The following is a 19,280-nucleotide window of genomic DNA, read 5'->3' on the forward strand; positions in this document are numbered from 1 at the left end:
GCCGCCTTTCATCAGAACGGTTAGCCAATAGTTTTAGCGCATCACTCCGCGCTCCTTGGGAGCCCGGCGTAAACGCCGGTCTGCTCAAGCTCAAGCCGGAAAGGCCCGGAAGAGGGTCATTAGCTCCTCCCTCTCCTGAGCGCCGTTCATCAGAGCCAATGGGAACGCCTGGTGAGATTGCGTCACTTGTTTCCTGCCTCTTTCCGGCTTCACGAGGCAGCCCCCACTACAGTAAGGAAGGTGTGGGTAGTTCCGGGTCCCAGGCTCAGCATGCGGTGCATCAGTCCAACTGCTCTGGTGACCTTTTGCGCCGGGTTTTGTATCTCGAACCCTGTGCTGGCGCAGGGCCTGGAGGCCGGTGTGGGGCCGAGGGCTGACTGTGAAGGTGAGCGGTGTGTGACCTGCTTGCATGGCGGCGACACCGCGCTCAGCCTAGCAATTGCCTAAGCAGCTTCTCCCGGCCCAAGCTGTAAATAACATTTCACCCTTCTGCTTTTGCTGTCATTATTAAGGTGGCGCAGAAAAAGGAGTGAAATAGGATTCGTATTAGATTTTGTGCAAATGGTCTCCGCTGCCAACTTGATTTTGTTGCTCCTAACCGAGGAGACTTGCTTCTCTGCTCAGAAGACATGTTTTGAGGTTCAAACTAATTGCCATTCCTAGGAGGTAAATAAAACATGGCAATACGTTAGGGTTGCTGAAATCAAAGACAAGGGTACGGCTGACTAGGACTTTATAGACAAGCTGCTTTACAAAGGAGCACATTAATTCCTAGAGAACGATAAAATAGACGCCTGTTTTCTTCTGTGGACTTGGCGATCATACCTTCAATTCCACCATCCCACCTGGTTTTGAGGGTGTTATAGTACCTAGGTTTTGTAAAAACAAAACAAAACAAAAAAACAGTGTATTTTGTAGAGGACTGTTAACAAGAGCCAAGATGAACAGTTTTGATAGTCCCTTTGGGACCACTGTAGCACTTCTTGTTTTATTGAAGTGATGTAAACATATATCTTCTCATCTTGAGAGCAGATGTACTGAACAGAAAATGGAGACAAGATTCATGTGGAATGGGCAGTTGAGTCTTATTGTAAGTAAATAGTATTAATAGTAGTTGGAGTCCAGCTTTCTATCAGCAATTATCAAACCTTCCTCTAGAAATTTAAAATAAGTTTAGATGTTATTTAAAATTTCTGTAGCTAAAGATACTGGTTTAACAGTTATAATTTCAGTTAAAGATCTCATCTTGGGCAAGCAGGATTTTATTATAGAACTTCAAACTATTTTGAAATCATTATAGATTGATGTATGAAACTACTTTAATAAACAAAAAAGGGCTGGAGAGATGGCTCAGTGGTTAAGAGCACTGACTGCTTTTCCAGAGGTCCTGAGTGCAATTCCCAGCAACTACATGGTGGCTCACAATCTGTAATGGGGTCTGATGCCCTCTTCTGGTGTGGCTGAGGACAGTGACAGTGTACTCACATATATAAAATAAATAAACCTTAAACAAAACAAAACAACAAAGAAAACCCTGAACCTTAAATAACAACAATGTAACACACACATTTGACATCACACCAATGCACACAAATGGGGACCCTTAAGTTACTAGCTCCATCATCTGTGCTGAGGTTATCAGAGACTAATCCAAGGACATCCAAGGGTTGAACTTGGGTTTCTCTGTGACTCCCGACAGTATTAGAATTTTTTCTTTCCTGAAGTCCCTGCCTTGATGACTTTGACATTGCCGCTGCTCTGTCTTTGCCTCCATCACGGCAAACATTTTCCAGATTTGTTCATGTGCTTCTCAACCTTTGGCTATGGCTGGCTTCTGTTTTTTGTTTCTTCCTTTCTTCCTCCCTCCCTCCCTCCCTCCCTCCCTCCCTCCCTCCCTCCCTCCCTTCCTTCCTTTTGATACAGGGTCTCACTATGTAGCCCTAAATGGCTTGTAACTCACTATGAAGCACACTGTCTTCAAGCTCACAGAGAGATCTGCCTGCCTCTGCCTCCCCAGTGTGGGGATTAAAGATGCGTGCCATCAATGCTTGGCCTAGCCATGGCTTAGTTGTTGGAATTTTTCTGTGTCATGCCCTCTGTATTTATTATCAGTCTGCATACAGTGCAAAAAAAAATCAATCTGCCTGACTGTCCAGTAAATTCTACATCTCTGTATCCAAGCCACCTTCTCCCCAGAGTTCCGGACATATTTTCTGTCAGGTGATTATGGAGTGACTAAGTATTCAAAAAACGTGATGTAGTTAAAAAGTAATCCTCAAATGGAACTTATTCCTATGCTATGAGGTTATGAGGTTAACAAAATTAACTGGTTTGTTCTGTATTTCCTCTTCCTTCCTTCCTTCCTTCCTTCCTTCCTTCCTTCCTTCCTTCCTTCCTTCCTTCCTTCCTTTCTTTCTTTCTTTCTTTCTTTCTTTCTTTCTTTCTTTCTTTCTTTCTTTCTTTCTGCTGGCCAATTGCTTGTCTATTGACTCTACCTTCCTATGGATTCTCTACCTTTCTTTTTCCCCAGGTCTACTGCCTTGTCTTGGTGTCTTTCCATCCTGTAGCTTGCCCCATCTCTGGGAGGGTTGTCAGGTTCTCCTGGATTTAATGTTTTTCCAGTTTCCACCAGGTAGTGTCTCCCCCTCCCCCACGGTTTCTCAGAAGATTCAAAAAATCATTTCACTACACACCACGCAGCTATGTACTTTTAAAAAGTCTCTCTAGATGATGTCTCTCATCCCATGGATTTAAAACTCTGTTATTATACTCAACAGGCAGAGTACTGATAAAGGATACATATGCACTGTGGCAAAATTTCATGCATGTTTTGGTGAGACAAATGTCCATCTTTAAAAACAAAAGTTAGAGTTCTTGAGTTTCCTCATTTGGATTGATGATTCCTTGTCAGAATGGCAGAGATGTTTAGAAATCAAATGAGGATATGCTGGGGAAGAGATATGAGACCTTTGCAAGACTGGATCTCTCTTATAGGAAGACAAGATGGGAGATTGCTTAGAGACTGATGAATTCCTGCTCACAACAGTGATCATGACAGCAGGTGTCTTCTTTGTAGACTTAATGTATTTGATAATTAAGATGAGTAAAAGATACGTCAGAAGACATTTTTCATTCTATTGGTGGCTCATAACACTGGTGATCAGTTAGATGGGTTTTTGTTTGTTTTGTTGTTGTTGTTTATTGTCATTGCCTCTGGGGAGAACACTGGGCCTTTATCTTGTCCTACCTCACTGGCTGTTCCTACGAGTCCTTTTCTCATTCTGTCTCACATTCTCCACCTCTAAACGTTGGCGTTTCCTGAAGGTGGTCCCCAGGCCTGCTCTTCCTCCAGCTCCCTTTGTTCTGTGGTCTCATCGTCTGACTATTGCTTGAATATGATGAATTACACATTTACATACCATCCTGGGCCGCATCCTAATTCTCAGATTTATAGTTATGTGTCTCATCAACATTTCAGTCAATGATGGACCATGTGCACTAACATGGTTCTATGGGATTATGAAAACATTCTACTGCTCAATGATATTGAATTCCCTGTTTCTAATCAATCGTTTGTGTTGGTCTGGATCCAACAGACCCAGGAAATGGCCGGTCTTATGAATGACAGCAATATAACATGTAGAGCACAGTATTTACTGTTTACCTTCAACAATCATTGCTTGGATTCTTCTTAATTGAAAAGGTAAAGTGTCAACTAGCCTCAGGCAGGCACTTGAGAAAATATTCTGGAAGGGAGGGATTTGCTTCAGACCTTTAATCCTATCACTCAGGAGGCAGAGGCAGGCTGATCTCTGTGGGTTCGAGGCCAGCCTGTTCTCCACAGGGAGATCCTGTCTCAAAGCAAAAATAAACAAACAACCCAAGTATCCCAGAAAAAAAGGAATTTTACTACACAAGCCCAATCCATGTGTGCTGTTGCCTCTGAAAGGGTCATAGTGGGACAAGGTGGGGGGCAGTGGTACCGTCATCTGGATCCTGTGTGGGCTTCGGCTAACGCATGTTTTTGTGCCTTAGTTCTTTTACAATCAAGTTTTAAAAGTAAATAGATAAGTGACCTAAAGAATAAAGGTTTAAAGAAGAAAGGTGCACTGCAGTATGTTTGTGTTTCGAGCTAAGTGTCATAACAAGACAGGCAAACAGTTTTTTTAAATTAAACAATTTATATGGTGGAAAACTTATAGTAATCTAAAGTTTATTTATCATGGAAGAAATAAGCTATTTTTTCCAAAAAATTCATATAGTCTGTAAATGATTGCAGTCTATAGTGACTTCCTCAGTGTGAACTATCCTCTCGGCCTTCATGTTGGCTCCCCCAGCTCAGCTCCTAAGTCAACAGGCTCCACTCATAGTAAGGGCCATATGCAGGTACACTGTTTCATTTTAGAACTCTAGTTTGCAGACTTACCTTTATTTATGTATGTGTCTCTGTTTGGTATGTATGATACATGTGTGCAGGAACTTTCAGAGGCCAGAAGAGGGAGCTTGATCCCCTGAAACTGGAGTTTCCAGGAGTTTGAGAGTCACTGGGCAGGGGTGATGGGGACTGAACTTGGTGGAGCAGCAGGTGCTCCTAACCCCTGAGCCAGTGGTCCAGCCCCGATTAGTAATACAATCTTTTCACTGCAACTCTCTTATGTTTACATACCTAAAGTTCAGTGAAACTTACCCACAGCCCTCAGCATGGTAACATGTTCTACACACAGGCATGATCACCTTGTAGCTGCAGGCTGCGTATGGCACAGGATAGCTATGGATGTAAGTCAACACAGAATCATGGGACATTGTAAGATTTTGAATGTATGAAGTTTTTATTTCTTGTAACCCAATTACATGGCTCTTAAGCATAAGCTTTGTAGATGACAATGTAGCATTATAAAAAGGTTGAACATACCTACCAGGCTTGTAGACTTGGAGCAATGAACTGTACCATACGACCTAGGTATATATAGCAGGCGGTAACATCTAAGTTTCTGTAAGTAACTCCTTTGATGTTTCCACAACAAAGTCACCTAGCAGCATAACTCAGATGGCGTCCCTATTATTAGGAGATGTATGGCTGTACTGAGAGGCTTCCTCACTGTTTCTGCTTGAATTATGAATTAGCCAGAATTCGTCACAAAACAGAACCAATATATTAATGCACATGTGTGCACACCTGTGCGTTTGTGTTAGTCTTTAGCTTACAATGAAGCTACATCCCATTATAAATCGAAAGATGGCCAAGAATGTATCACCGAGAGATGAAAGGAAAAGATGGGAAAGAGAAAGAGAAAGAAAACTCCAACATACATTCATTGAATTCTAGGTCAGGAGAGAGGATGTGTGCATTAGTGATGTCACATTTGCTGTGACCAAATTCCTGACTAAAACTCAAAGAAGGAAAGATTTATTCTTCCTCCCACAGTTGGGGAGAACGTGGACCAGGGGCCACGCCTGGAGGATCAAATTCTCTACCGCTGACCCTGCAGGTCAGGTGATGTTTCTTTGGCTCAGTCTCTCTATCTGTAAAGAGAGGATAATAAAGTATCTATGTCATAGCTTTGTTGTGAAACTTGAATGAGTTAAAATATATGAAATGCTTGCATCATAGCCAGCCCCTGCCAGCTCCTGCCAGCTCCTGCCAAATGTTAACATGGTGGTTGCTCATGCCTTGCCTATCCTGAGTCCTGTCTCCCAGCTCAAAAGAATTGGGACTGAGTATGGTTCTTCAAGTTAGGATTTAACTACTGATATGCATAAAGTATGGTTTAAAAAAAAAAACCCAACAGTTAAGGTTTCCACCAAACCCAGTCTCATGATGGTGGAACATAATACTTGTGCATGATAAAGAGCTTCATTCAAGGTATTGTAGTTATTCAGATTTTTCTCTATGCCTGAAGCAAAGCTATACCCAAGACCATATTCTATAAAAAAGCTATCTTACCTTTTAGGCTTTGCCAATGTCTATACAAAGGTTTTCATTACAGGTGAAACTTAGTTCTAAAGACTGACCGGTGGATTCTGTAAGCTCATATTAAATGTCTAATGAATTGATGGCTTTAGGAACAGAACCCCAAAGAATGCTTAGGGTTTGAATCCATGGCCATAATGCATTGAATCACATCTAGATATTTTAAATTTTTATTCTGATTTTATGCATATAAGTGTTTGCCTGAATGTAATGCATTTGTACCACAAGTGTGCCTGGTGCCAACGGAGGCCAAAAGAGGGTATCAGCTCCTTAGAGCTGAAGTTACATATGCTTTGTAAGTTGTAGGTGCTGGGAACTGAACCTGGGTCTTCTATAAGAGCAGCATGTGCTCTTAATTGCTGAGCCACCTCTCCTGAATTATATCTGTATTTTTTTCACTCGGTGGATGAGTTATGAGCACAAATGTGGTCGAGGTAGAATGTGTAACAGACTCAACTCTCTCTTCCTTCTAGTATGTAAAGAATTCTTAGACCGATTCTACAACTCCCTGCTAAGCAGAGGCATAGACTTTTCTGCGGACACCATAGAGAAAGAGCTGCTCAACTTTTGCTCAGATGCCAAAGGAAAAGAAAACCGCCTGGTATGACACATTTCATTTTCCTTTTTTTCGTTGTGCTTCAAGAAAACAACTAATAGTTCCCCTTTGCACTTGGAGCTGGTGCTTTCCTCCCTCCATGCTTGCTCTGAACATGCGTGGTGTAGACAGCGAGCAGAAGCCAGTTCTGGAAAACAAGGTCCTGTGTGTTACGTCTCAAACCCTGAGACAAATGGCTGAGGTGCCTGTTTAACAAATCAAAGCAGACCTGGCTGCCAGGTTCTCCCAGCATCCCTCAGTCCCTACCTGTTATAGAGTCCTCCTGGCTGGCATACCCTACCTCTACCCCTCTCCAGCCCAGGGTCTGGGTTGCCCTTCCTCCAGATGTCCTTCCTTATATAATCCAGCAGTTTTGGTTCTCTCCTCTTTTGGGCTTCCTTTCTCCCCTTTCTGCCCAACCCCCCACTGCCTGACTCAGGGTCCCATCTACTCTGGACTCTCCCAGACGATGTCCTTACCCCTGGCCATGTTCTCCCTTTTACAGTAAACCTTCTCCTACATTGCATCTTGGAGCAGCCATGTCCTTCCTGTTTTACTTCTTTTTCCATTCACTGTGAATTCTTATTATAAGTTGTCCAGTTTTCCTTTCTAAGTAAATCATGTGCAAGCAATTTCCCACTTCCTTAAACAGAGTCGTCAAGCTGACAAGGATTAACTATTATGTGAATGGGTAGGCTTTTGCATCTGCTACCAAGACACTTACTAGAACCCATCAATCATCTCAGTATCATTTACATGTAATGATTGAAGCTTTTATATTTTCTTTTTAAGATTATGTTTCCTGAATTTAATGTATGTCTTATTTCAATATTTTTATATTAATAAAGACAATGTCTTTTTCTGAATTTTACTTTTTTTGTAATATATTTTTATTAGATATTTTCTTTATTTACATTTCCAACATTATCCCCTTTCCTAGTTTTCCCTCTGAAAATCCCCTATTCTCTCCCACCATAAAGACAATTTCAAATCAAATCCTCTTTTGTTCCATCTTGGTATTGAACCCATAACCTTGTTCATGCTAAGCATGTGTTTTGCCACTGAGCTATCCTTCAGGAACCAGTCCACCAGTTCTCTTTTTTTGCCTAAAGTGGTCATCTTTCTGTGTACCACTGGACTCTGACTGGCTGAGGCACCAGAAGACCAATGACTCCAGCCTTGTCATCAGGCTAATTAGATGCACCCAATAATCCCCATGATGATGAGAGACAAGCGCATCTAATTAGCCTGATGATAAGGCTGGAGTCACTGTTCTTGCTGTGTCTCAGCCTGCTGGGGCTAAAATTAAATATCTGGTCTATGAGAACAAGGGTAACCTCTTTCTCCCTTCTTTATACTGTTTTGCTTGCTTTTATTCATTGTCAGGAACACTGTCTTAACCACATTCCACTTAGTTATTTTGTGTCCATGTGTATGGCGTGCATAGAGAGCTCAGAGGACAACTCGCCAGAGTCGGTGCTCTCCTTCTTCCATGTGGGTCTCAGGAGTTACACTAAAGTGGGTCTTGACGGCAGGTGCCTATGCAGTTAGATTGTCTCACCAGCCCCGTATTTCCTACCATTCTCTTCTCAGTGCTATTATCTGGGGGCCACCACAGATGCAGCCACCAAGATCCTAGGAGAAGTCACTCGTCCCATGAGTGTACACATACCTGCCGTGAAGATTTGTGAGAAGCTAAAGAAGATGGACAGCCAGATCTGTGAGCTGAAATACGGTACGAGAGACCCAACTGTCTTTCCCAGAATGTCACATGTGTTGTCAAGCTTTGAAAACCTGGGCCATGTTATCTACAGAGCCAACATTGGAGGGAAGGGGTTCTCCATTCACTGATGGAATGCCAGGCTGGTGTTTTCCTGTCAGCTGAGCTCCTTCCTATAAAGGAAGGGAAATGAATAAACTAATAAGAACCTGATACTAACTACTGGATAATAATGGATAATCAGTATTAAGTTGGAACCCCCAGCCTAAAGCTTAAGTTCCTAATTTACTAAGGTGATGTCAACCGTGAGTGTCTGGAAGTTTTCTGAAAATGAATCTTGGAGGTCCTCTCAGTGAGCTACAAAGACTCAAGGTGCGTCTGCCCAATGGCAGCAGGACCTTGAAGTCGTGATATGACTTTGTTTCCCTCCTTGGCAAGTTTACCCTTCTGCCAGATGTCTCTCTTAGGAGCTGGGCTTTTCCATCAATCAGGCTTTGCCCCGTGATGTAGCTTATCAGAGGTGCCTAAAATAATCAGTAAGGAAAGAAGGTGATGTCCTATTTAATGCTCTGTCCTTGGCCTTATAAATTTCACATGGTTAAACCTATTCTTACACTGAAGGGTTGTATCTGGGCCAGCCTCTTGCGTAGGTGGAATCAGTGTGATTAAAGGCTGGGAAAGTTTCCCTCAGCTATCCTTCACGTCTGAAATTCCTCTAAGACATAAGTTTTTGTTCTCTCTCTCTCTCTCTCTCTCTCTCTCTCTCTCTCTCTCTCTCTCTCTCACACACACACACACACACACACACACACACATTGTAAATGACCTAAGGAATAATTTTGGCTCACTTTCCCCACAACCTTGTAATGAGTCCATCTACCACAGCTACATAGCAGATGTGAAACAGGCTTAAGGTTGAAAGGTCCCAACAACAACCTAGTTCTTTGTTCAGCACAGGCCCTGACTTGCAGTGTAGTGATTATGGGCAAATGGCCTCCCCCCCCCCCTTTTTTTCTGGTATTTTCGAGACAGGCTTTCTCTGTAGCCCTGGCTGTCCTGGAACTCTCTCTGTAGACCAGGCTGGCCTCGAACTCAGAAATCTGCCTGCCTCCGCCTCCGAGTGCTGGGATTAAAGGCGTGTGCCACCACTGCCAGGCTTAAATGCCCCTTCTTATAGGCTTCAAAGGAGCAATGATGTCCTGAGTCCATACAAACCATGCGCACAGAGGGGAAACTGTGTACTGAGTCTTTCATTCAACAAAGACGTGTACATGCAATGACTCTTTAAATATTGGAACAAGTATCGGATATTATAGAGGAAATTAATATTTATTTGTACATGGGAACACTGGTCATCAGGGAACCTTTGGAAGCCACAAACTCATTTTTATTTTTGACTTCCTTCTTGTACTTTTAAGAGTATTGTGGCACTCCCCCTTTCAAATTTAGTGTCAGATGCCATTTTTCCCCCTAGAAAAATACCAAGGAAACTGCTGTCATTTAAGTTATGTTTCTCTTGACTTTCTCAGTAGTTATAAATTCTTCTCGGCTTATTATCAGACTCCCTGCAGCTGGAGTTGTAGGTGGTTATGAGCTGCCTGGTGTGGGTGCTGACTCTGATTCGGTCCCTCTGCAGGAGCAGTGCATGCTCTTAACCACAGAGCCAACTCTCCAGCTCTCATTTCTTTACCTTATTACGGAGCCTCTATAACGTACATATACATTGTTGAAGATGTATTTTCTTTTAGAACTACACTATAACCTGCTGGTTAGTTATGACCTGTGTCTTTTTGTTAGCCACAATAAAGGCCCTGCCAACGACACTGGCTTTTGTTTATAAATTTCTGTCTTCGACCTTTGGAGAAGAGTTTAAGTTTGTTTCAGGAATGCAGATTTGAGAACTCTGCGAAGTATCCAGCCCCTTGTTTTAAAGCCTGAATAGGCCTTTAGAGGGATGGCTGGAGGCAGATGTCCTCCTAGTAGCTTTATACAGTTGAGGATAACAGAAGCCTCAGGTAGTCAAGTTCCTAATATAAAACGCCATAAATTTTGCATAGAATTCCCACACATCCTCTTCTGAACTGTAAATCATCTCCAGATAGCGATCATTATATCATACAATGTAAATGTTATGTAAATAGTTTTCCATTACACATTGTGTGTGTGTACATGTACATGTGTGCCCACACTCTTGTGCATGTATATGTATGTGAGTGCATTTGTGCCCCAGCATAGCATGTGAAGGTCAGGGAACAATCTTGGGAGTCAGTCCCTTCTTTCCAGTGTGTGGAATCACTGAAGATTCAACTAAGAATCCTTGGGCTTGGTAGCAAGTGCCTTCGCCCACTGAGCCAGCCATCTTGCCAGCCAGCAAATGGTTGTTATACTGTGTTGTTAAGTGGTTTATGACAAAAAGATAAAGAAAAAAGAAAAACCTCTGTCTATGCTTAACACAGATTTGGCATTTTCATCCCTGAATATTGTTGGTCTATGGTTGGTAGCCTTTAAGCACTGAGAACCCAGGGTGCAGGCTGACTGGTGATATCACATTCTCATTGGGTATGTCTTGGTCCCCATGGGAAAGGGAGTTGTCTCACACTGAAGGGGAATGGAGTTTTATGAGATTTTGGGTTTGTCATTCAACTGTGTGTTCTTTTTTGGCATTTAGGGAAGAAGCTGGACTTGGCGTCGGTGGACCTGTGGAAGATGAGAGTGGCAGAGCTAAAGCAGATCCTTCAGAGATGGGGGGAAGAGTGCAGGGCATGTGCGGAGAAAAGTGACTACGTGAACCTCATTAGAGAGCTGGCCCCCAAATATGTAGAGATATACCCCCAAACGGAGCTCTGACCCCGTCGGCTGTCAGGAAGCATGGACTGCAGTTAGAAGAAAATGACTGTCTAAGATGAGAGTGTGCTGGTTAGGGCTAACCAGGGACTGCCCAGTTGGCCGTCAGTTTTGCTGTTGTATTGTGGAGTTGTGTTGTTTAGGCATATGATCAACCCGTGCTTCCTCATGGTCGCTAAAATTGCAGAGCACAGAGACCTCAAGGTGCTTTTCTCATCCTTCTTGGAGGATGCAGTGGTTGCCTTTGCATTGCTATGACAATAATGCTTATTGAGAGAGGCTGGCCATGGCCACATGGAGAGAGGGGGAAGGGAGTGAGAGAAAGAGGGCTAGAGATGAGAGTAAGAAAGGTGAGGGCTTAAAGAGAGAGAGGAAGGGCCAAGCAGCCCCCTTTATAGTGGGCTGGGCTACCTTGCTGTTGCCAGGTAACTGAAACAAGTGTGGGGAGGGAAGAGTCACTTGGGCTCAGGGATTTGGTCCATCACAGCAGGGTAGCTAAGGGCAGCACAGCTCAGAGCAGGGCGACAAGAGCTTGTCATAGAGGCTGTTGTGATTATAGAGAGGCAGAAAGTGATGTCCAAATAATGATAAGGCTGTAACCTTCAAAGGGATAGCCCTATTCATCCACTTCTGTCAGTCAGACACCCACCTCACAGTTTCCCCAAATTACCACTAGCTAGGGAACAAACCTTCAAATCAAACCGATGCCAGGTGTGGTGGTGAATGCCTTTAATGCCAGCACTCTGTCTGGAGGCAGATCTCTGTGAGTCTGAGGCCAGCCTGGTCTACAAAGTGAGTCTAGGACAGCCAGGGTCACACAGAGAAACACTGTTTTGAAAAACAAACAAACAAACAAACAAACAGACAAACACTAAAATAAAATCCAACCAATGAACCAACCAAACAACCAAACAACCCAAACCAAACAAAAAACTGAGCTGGAGGAGGACAGTTCAGATCCAAGGCACAGCAGAAGGACAATGTAGTTTATCACTACTGACTCAAGTGTGCTATGGATATGATGGGATAATACATTTTAAGGAAGGAAAGAGACAAGAGGCATCTCTTTGGTCAAGGTTTTTAAAAAGAGTGCATAACAGAAACTATAGCTTATCTAATGTGCGACTTCAATCTCAATAACCACCTAACATAGTTCAGAAGGTTCTTGTTTCATTTTGCTTTTTAAAAATAGATTTTTTAAAAAACTTCATTCACTCTAAATATTTTCTCTCTTTTGCACAGCAAGGAGGGAAGCATTCATTACTTTATAGGCTCTTGAGACAAAATACCTAAAAAAACAATCGAGAAAGGAGTTAATTTAGTTCATGGTTTGAGATTACAGTTCATCACGGCAGCAGGAGTGTGAGGCCATTGGTCAAACTCATCCATGTCCTAGAAGCAGAGATGGAAGTAGATGCTCTGCTAGCTGTCAGTCTGACCCCAGCACGGGAATGCCACTGCTCACATTCAGGATGGGGTCTTCCTTCCACAGTTAAACTCTCTCTAGCAACGCCCTCCCACTCGTGCCCAGAGGTATGTGTCACCTAGGCAATTCTAAATTCCACCAAGTTAACAATGGCGATTAAGCATTGCACAGCACGAATGGAAGTTTCCGTTTCTCATATAAAGAAAACTGATCGGAAGAATACAAATCAGCAATCCATAAAAAGTCTGTGCTTGGCCTATTTATAACTACCTTTTTTTGTTGTTGTTTTTTGTTTTTTGTTTTTTTGTTTTTTTGTTTTCTTGAAGCAGGATTTCTCTGTATAGTTCTGGCTGTCCTGGAACTCACTCTGTAGACCAGGCTGGCCTCAAACTCAGAAATCCGCCTGCCTCTGCTGGGATTAAAGGCGTGCGCCACCACGCCCGGCTTGTAACCACCTTGAATTGCCACGTGACCCAAGCTCAGAGTCTTCTTCACTGCCCCGTGTCAGGCAGGATGAAAGCATGCTCCCCACGTGCAGGCAGCAGGGGCGCTTGTGGTTTCTAATGCTAGCCTATCAGTCTTAAGAAGCAGGCAATGTTTCAGCTCCATTCTCTGTCCATAGATCAATAAGAAGCACATGGTTAAATGGTTGCCTTTGGGAAATAGGTCAGGGTGTGGCTACTCAAGAAAGCATTCTCTTTAAAGTTTCTGGGGTGATGGGACTGTACTTTATCAAGGCAGGAGGTGAGAGATATGATCATCATATTGATATAGAGGTACAATTAAGATGTGGGTATTCTATTGTACATCAATTCTATTTCATAAAAAGTTGTAGGAGCTATTTGAAAATTACCCAAAATTAATTGATTAAAAGCAACTGTTCTTTTAAATAATCAAATGTACTCATAGCCATCTTTTTTGTAGAGTAGAGAATAACTTAAATTCAGATAATAAATATACATTGACAGAATAAGGTTTATTTTTAAATGGTGCAAGGGAATGCATTTTCAGCTAAGCAATTGGGGTAAACGTGAGTTTGTTAGAGAAGTAGTGGTTCCCAAGGAGATATGGAGGTTGCGCAAACGCAAAATGAAACTAAAAATACTAATAGAACAGACGGTCCACGGTGGTTATTGTCTCTGGAATTCAGTTTTCTCACCAGGTGGGAATAGTCTCCTTCATTTTGAATTGTACATAAGAAATAACCAACGTTGGACTGTAGAAATGGTTCAGTGTTTAAGAGCACTGGCTCTTCCACATGACCCAGGTTCAATTCCCAGCCACCTACAAGGCAGCTCACAACCATCTCTAACACCATTTCCATGGGACTCCAACACCTTCTGACCTCCAGAGGATCCAGCAATACACATGCAGGCAACACATATATGCACAAACTAAAAACAAAACTACCAAAGCTAAAAAGTAAAACCTTTTATAAAAACACTACATTTGTGTCTTAGGGTTACTATTGCTGTGAAGAGATACCATGGCTACAGCAACTCTTAAAAAGGAAAACATTTAATTAGGGCTGGCTTTACAGGTTCAGAGGTTTAGTTCATTATCATCATGGTGTGGAGCTTGCAGGCAGACATGGTGCTGGAGAGCTAGCTGAGAGTTCTACATCTGGATCTGCAGGCAGAAGGAAGAGGAGACCCTAGACTTGGTGTGAGATTTTAAAACCGTGCAACCTACCCACGGTGACACAGTTCCTCCAACAGGGCCATACCTCCTCCAACACTGCCACATCTCCAAATTCTTCTCAAATAGAGTCACTCCCTGGTGACTAGGCATCCAAGTATATAAGCTTAGGAGGTCATTCTTACTCAAACCTCTACAATCTGTTTCTATTTTGTACTTTGAACTTATTTATCATGGATCTTGCCATTTGGAAATAATCTAGCTCTTTGATTTCAAAATGAGATCAAATTTTTGTGTCATAGCCCCCCCCCCCCACCCCCAGGAATCTAGGTAATGGGAACACTGCTTAGTAGGCCATTCAAATCACTGAAGTCGCCTCCCCCGTCTCAAGTGATGGCCTTAGTCTGTTTTGCTCAAAGAGATTTTATAGAAATGCTTCCCAAACTTCTGAAGTTGCTTCTGTTGAGCAGTAGGAACATTTACTACACTGCATGTTCTTATCCTGTGAGTCTGAGGCAGGGTCTCTCTCTCTCTCTCTCTCTCTCTCTCTCTCTCTCTCTCTCTCTCTCTCTCTGTGCGCGCGTGTGTGTGCACGCGCGCACATGCTGGATATGCACATATGCATGCTGGTGCTTATGCATGCCGTGGGTAGAGGAGGATGTCAAGAGTCCTGTGCAGTAACTTTCCACCTTATCCCCTGAGGCAGAGCCTCTCACTGATCCTGAAGCTTGTACTTTGCAGCTAGGCTGGCTGACCTCTACTTTCCAGCGCTGAAACTGTAGGCATGCATAGCCAATGCTTGGCTGTATGTAAGTTTTGGAGATCTGAACTCAGGCCCTCAAAGTTGTGTGTCAAGATCTTTACTCACCGAGCTGTTCCTTAATCCTCAATCAGTTAGGTTTTCAATAAAATTTCAATATATCAAGAACATCAGAAATGCAGAAAGTTTATTCTTTGGTGTGAAAATAGTCCAGTAGTAGGAAATTCAGAGTAAATTTAGTGGCTACAATGCTCCGAGGGGCTCAAAGTTGATTCCTTGTATCCTAGTGATGGTTGATTTCATTGCTGACCCCAGGTCTAAGTTGACTGCTAGACTCCCTCACTACAGAAGGCGATCTGCCTCTGACCTGACCCCAGTCCCACCCCCATCCCATGTGCTGCTTCTACACCATTGACCAGAACTGAATCATTGAACTCAGCTGTAAGGGATCTGGGGAAATCATGTCTCTTGGTGCAGAGCCTGGCTGTCCAAATCAAATCAGGTTTCTACTGAGACGAGAGGGAGAAATAGTTTGTGAGCACAGAGCCTGTGTGCGGAGTGGCATAAATCCTTCCTCGTTTCCTAGGCTGTAATTCTGCGTTATGTACTCTGAGTAAGCCTTCTCCTGGCCATTTCAATCGCTCATATGTGTAAGTGGCAATAGCTCTGCTTCTTTTATAGTTTTTGGCTTGAGAAGACGTATTCTCTTTCTGTTTCTCCTTCATTTTAACTTGCTGCTTCTCTCATTGTGTGTGTGTTTGTGTGTGCACTACTCTCATTGTGGATGTATGTGTTTGTGTGTGAACTTCTCTCATTGTGTGTGTGTTTGTGTGTGCATGTCTCTCATTGTGTGTGTGTTTGTGTGTGTACTTCTCTCATTGTGGATGTATGTGTTTGTGTGTGCACTTCTCTCATTGTGTGTGTGTGTGCACTTCTCTCATTGTGGATGTATGTGTTTGTGTGTGTACTTCTCTCATTGTGTGTGTGTTTGTGTGTGCACTTCTCTCATTGTGGATGTATGTGTTTGTGTGTGTACTTCTCTCATTGTGTGTGTGTTTGTGTGTGCACTACTCTCATTGTGGATGTATGTGTTTGTGTGTGCACTTCTCTCATTGTGTGTGTACTTCTCTGATTGTGGATGTATATGTTTGTGTGTGCACTTCTTTCATTGTGTGTGTGTTTGTGTGTGCACTTCTCTCATTGTGGATGTATGTGTTTGTGTGTGCACTTCTCTCATTGTGTGTGTACTCCTCTGATTGTGGATGTATATGTTTGTGTGTGCACTTCTTTCATTGTGTGTGTGTTTGTGTGTGCACTTCTCTCATTGTGGATGTATGTGTTTGTGTGTGCACTTCTCTCATTGTGTGTATACTCCTCTGATTGTGGATGTATATGTTTGTGTGTGCACTTCTCTCATTGTGTGTGTGTTTGTGTGTGCACTTCTCTCATTGTGGATGTATGTGTTTGTGTGTGCACTTCTCTCATTGTGTGTGTACTTCTCTCATTGTGGATGTATGTGTTTGTGTGTGCACTTCTCTCATTGTGTGTGTGTTTGTGTGTGCACTTCTCTCATTGTGGATGTGTTTGTGTGTGCACTTCTCTCATTGTGTGTGTGTTTGCATGTGCATTTCCCACGTGTGTCAATGAAAAATTCATAAGCACAGAAGATGTAGAAGGTATACAATCTGAAAAAAAGCAATACAATTCTGAACTAAAAAATGAGTGGAGGCTAGGGCATTGGCTCAGTGGGCAAAGTACTTGTCCTACAATGTAAGAACCCGAGTTCGGATCCCCAGAACCCACGTGAAGCTGTGTATGTTGATGTATGTATGTATGTGTTATTCAAGTTGTGCTATGACGAGATGAGAGCTGAAAACAGGAGAGTTCTGGGAAGCTCCAGGCAGAGTTAACCTGGAGTAATCAGTGATGAACTACAAAGAGACCCTGCCTCAGAAATGAGGTGAGAGGGAAGGACAGACACCCAAATTTGTGACTTTTCAAGACTCCCATCTGAAAGAGAGGATAGCTGGTGGCTATCCTCTCAAAATATATTTGAAAAAAAATTCCACCTAAGAAAAATCTTCTTGGGCATATGACCATTCTGAATATAGAAATATTTTTTCTGACTACCTATAAATTTTCTTTTATAGTGTGGGTATCAAATTTGTAATATCAAATATACTAGGTGATTAGCTGCATCAAGCTATTATTTCACACACACACACACACACACACACACACACACACACACACACACACACATTCTGACAACCTAAAATAAAGATCAGTAGAAAATGGAATGTATATATATATATATATGCTCCTCCTCCCTTTCCCCCTCCTCCTCCTCTTCTGTCAACTTGACATAAGCTAGGGTCATCTGAGAAAAGGGAAACTTGATGGAGGAAATGCCTATATAAGTCTGACCCAGTTGTAAGATTGTGGGGGCATTTTCTTGATTAATGATTGATGTCTGAGGGTCCAGCCCAATGTAGCTGGCAACAGCCCTGGGCAGGTGTTCCTGGAGTGTATAAAAGAGCAGGTTGAGCAAGCCAGAGGGGATGATCCAGTAAGCAGCACTCCTCCATGTCTCTGCTTCAGTTCCTGCCTCTAAGTTCCTGCTCAAGTTCCTGCCTTGACTTCCCTCAATGGTAACTGTAAACTGTAAGCCAAAATAAGCTCACATTGCTTTCATTTAGCATTTTATCACAGCAATAGAAACCCAATTAAGACAGCTGATACTGTTAAAAGGTGTTTGCTATTCTTATCACTGATAAAAATGTGGAGAATTGTGGTTGGGTAGGCCTGGCTAGACCTTGGTTTACCATTCTTTCTAGTAGACTGTGGGACTGATTTAATAAGTTAGAAGAAAGATTGAAGATAATTCTTGCCACCAACTTGGATTTTCATATGCATCCTCATACACATGCACATATGTCCACACTATGCAAATGAGCATATACTCAAATGCACACCACAGACATATAAAAGTGGAAAAAACCAAATATAGTAGTTGACAGTGGCAGACCATTAATTGTAAGTGAAAGTATTGACCTAAGGCATGTGCTCTAAATGCGAATCTTTTTTTTTTTTAAAACCTTCTGCTCTGTATTAGAGGCACCTGGAGATAATTTAGCAATCCCCAATATTGGCTGCATCCTAGAGTAGTTCCTTTCAGTCTTTGGATGAAGAAAGAGAGAATCTCAAAAGTGTCACTCCTAGGTGACTCCAGTGTGATGCTGAGCTTGGGGAGTCACTGTCCTAAGTACTCTGCCTGAAATGGTGGCAGCTGCCTTCCAGGGAGGAGGAGACCCGATGTGTGAAGCTCACCTGGGCAGCTTGGCTTTCCTAAAGTTTGATGGTTGACCTTGAGAGCTAACACACATGGACAGTGTGTGGTGTACTTTCTGCGGACAAACACCCAGTCATTAAGATACTTGGTTTATCAGGGGTGGGAACTGCAGTCTTGCTAGTATGTCTGCGCTGACCCGCTTGGTACCTTTTGGTCCCGTCGGAGGCCTCCTGCTCTGGGGCTGCCGCCTGTGGGGAGCTGGAGACCATGGAGTCCGTCATGCTGGCGGTGGTGTACATATTCAGCCCTGGTACAGGGAGTTTCCCCAGCTTACCTGGTCCCAGGTGATCCACGGTGAGTTCTTAAGCTCACTCATGTGGTTCTGGATTCTTTGGTGATTTTGGCATGAGTCAGATGCTGTGCTGGGTCACCTTTCATATCCAGATCCTTCACAGTGGACAGATGAAGAACTGGGAATCCCTCCCGATGATGAGGACTGACACTGTAAACTCTCTGAACAAGAGCAAGGGGAGACATTTCAAGAAATTACAGACTTCATTAAAGGTGTAAAGTAAAGTGGCTTGCCAAAAAAACCCAAACCAACCAACCAACCAACCAACGAACCAAACAAACAAACAACTTGGTTTAGTTGTCTACACCCTGACAGTTACCCATCATAGCTGTGATGAATTTCTTGGCAAGGCAACTTAAGCAAGGATCTATTTTGGCTACAGTTTAAGGGTATAGTCCATCTGGATGGGGAAGGCGTGGTGGAAGGACTATAAGGCGACTGGTCACATTGCACTGCTGTCTGGAAGCAGCGAGAGATGGAAGCTGGCGCTCAGCTGACTTGCTCCTTTTTCCGTCTGAGACCCTGGCCCATAGGATGGTACCACTCACATTCAAGGTGCGTCTTCTTTGTCCTGCTAAACCTTTCTGGGAACTCCCTATGGATGCTCCCAGAGGTGTCTCTCCACGGTGATTCTAAGCAAAGACCACCACTCTGGGTAACAGACTGATTCACCCCATTGAGA

At 43.1% G+C, this 19,280-nt stretch overlaps 1 protein-coding gene and 1 pseudogene across 1 annotated transcript; both read left to right on the forward strand.

The window, feature by feature from the left end:
- Positions 1-208: 208 nt before the first annotated feature.
- Cdnf (cerebral dopamine neurotrophic factor) lies at positions 209-13,520 on the forward strand. The gene is made up of 4 exons (NM_177647.4): positions 209-385; positions 6,445-6,572; positions 8,160-8,301; positions 10,955-13,520. The coding sequence occupies exons 1-4, from the start codon at positions 271-273 to the stop codon at positions 11,131-11,133; spliced, it is 564 nt and encodes a 187-aa protein (NP_808315.1). The 5' UTR covers positions 209-270; the 3' UTR covers positions 11,134-13,520.
- Positions 18,399-18,837, forward strand: Gm13186 (predicted gene 13186; annotated as a pseudogene).

Source organism: Mus musculus, chromosome 2 (genome assembly GCF_000001635.26).
Source record: "Mus musculus strain C57BL/6J chromosome 2, GRCm38.p6 C57BL/6J".
Classification (NCBI taxonomy): Eukaryota; Metazoa; Chordata; class Mammalia; order Rodentia; family Muridae; genus Mus; species Mus musculus.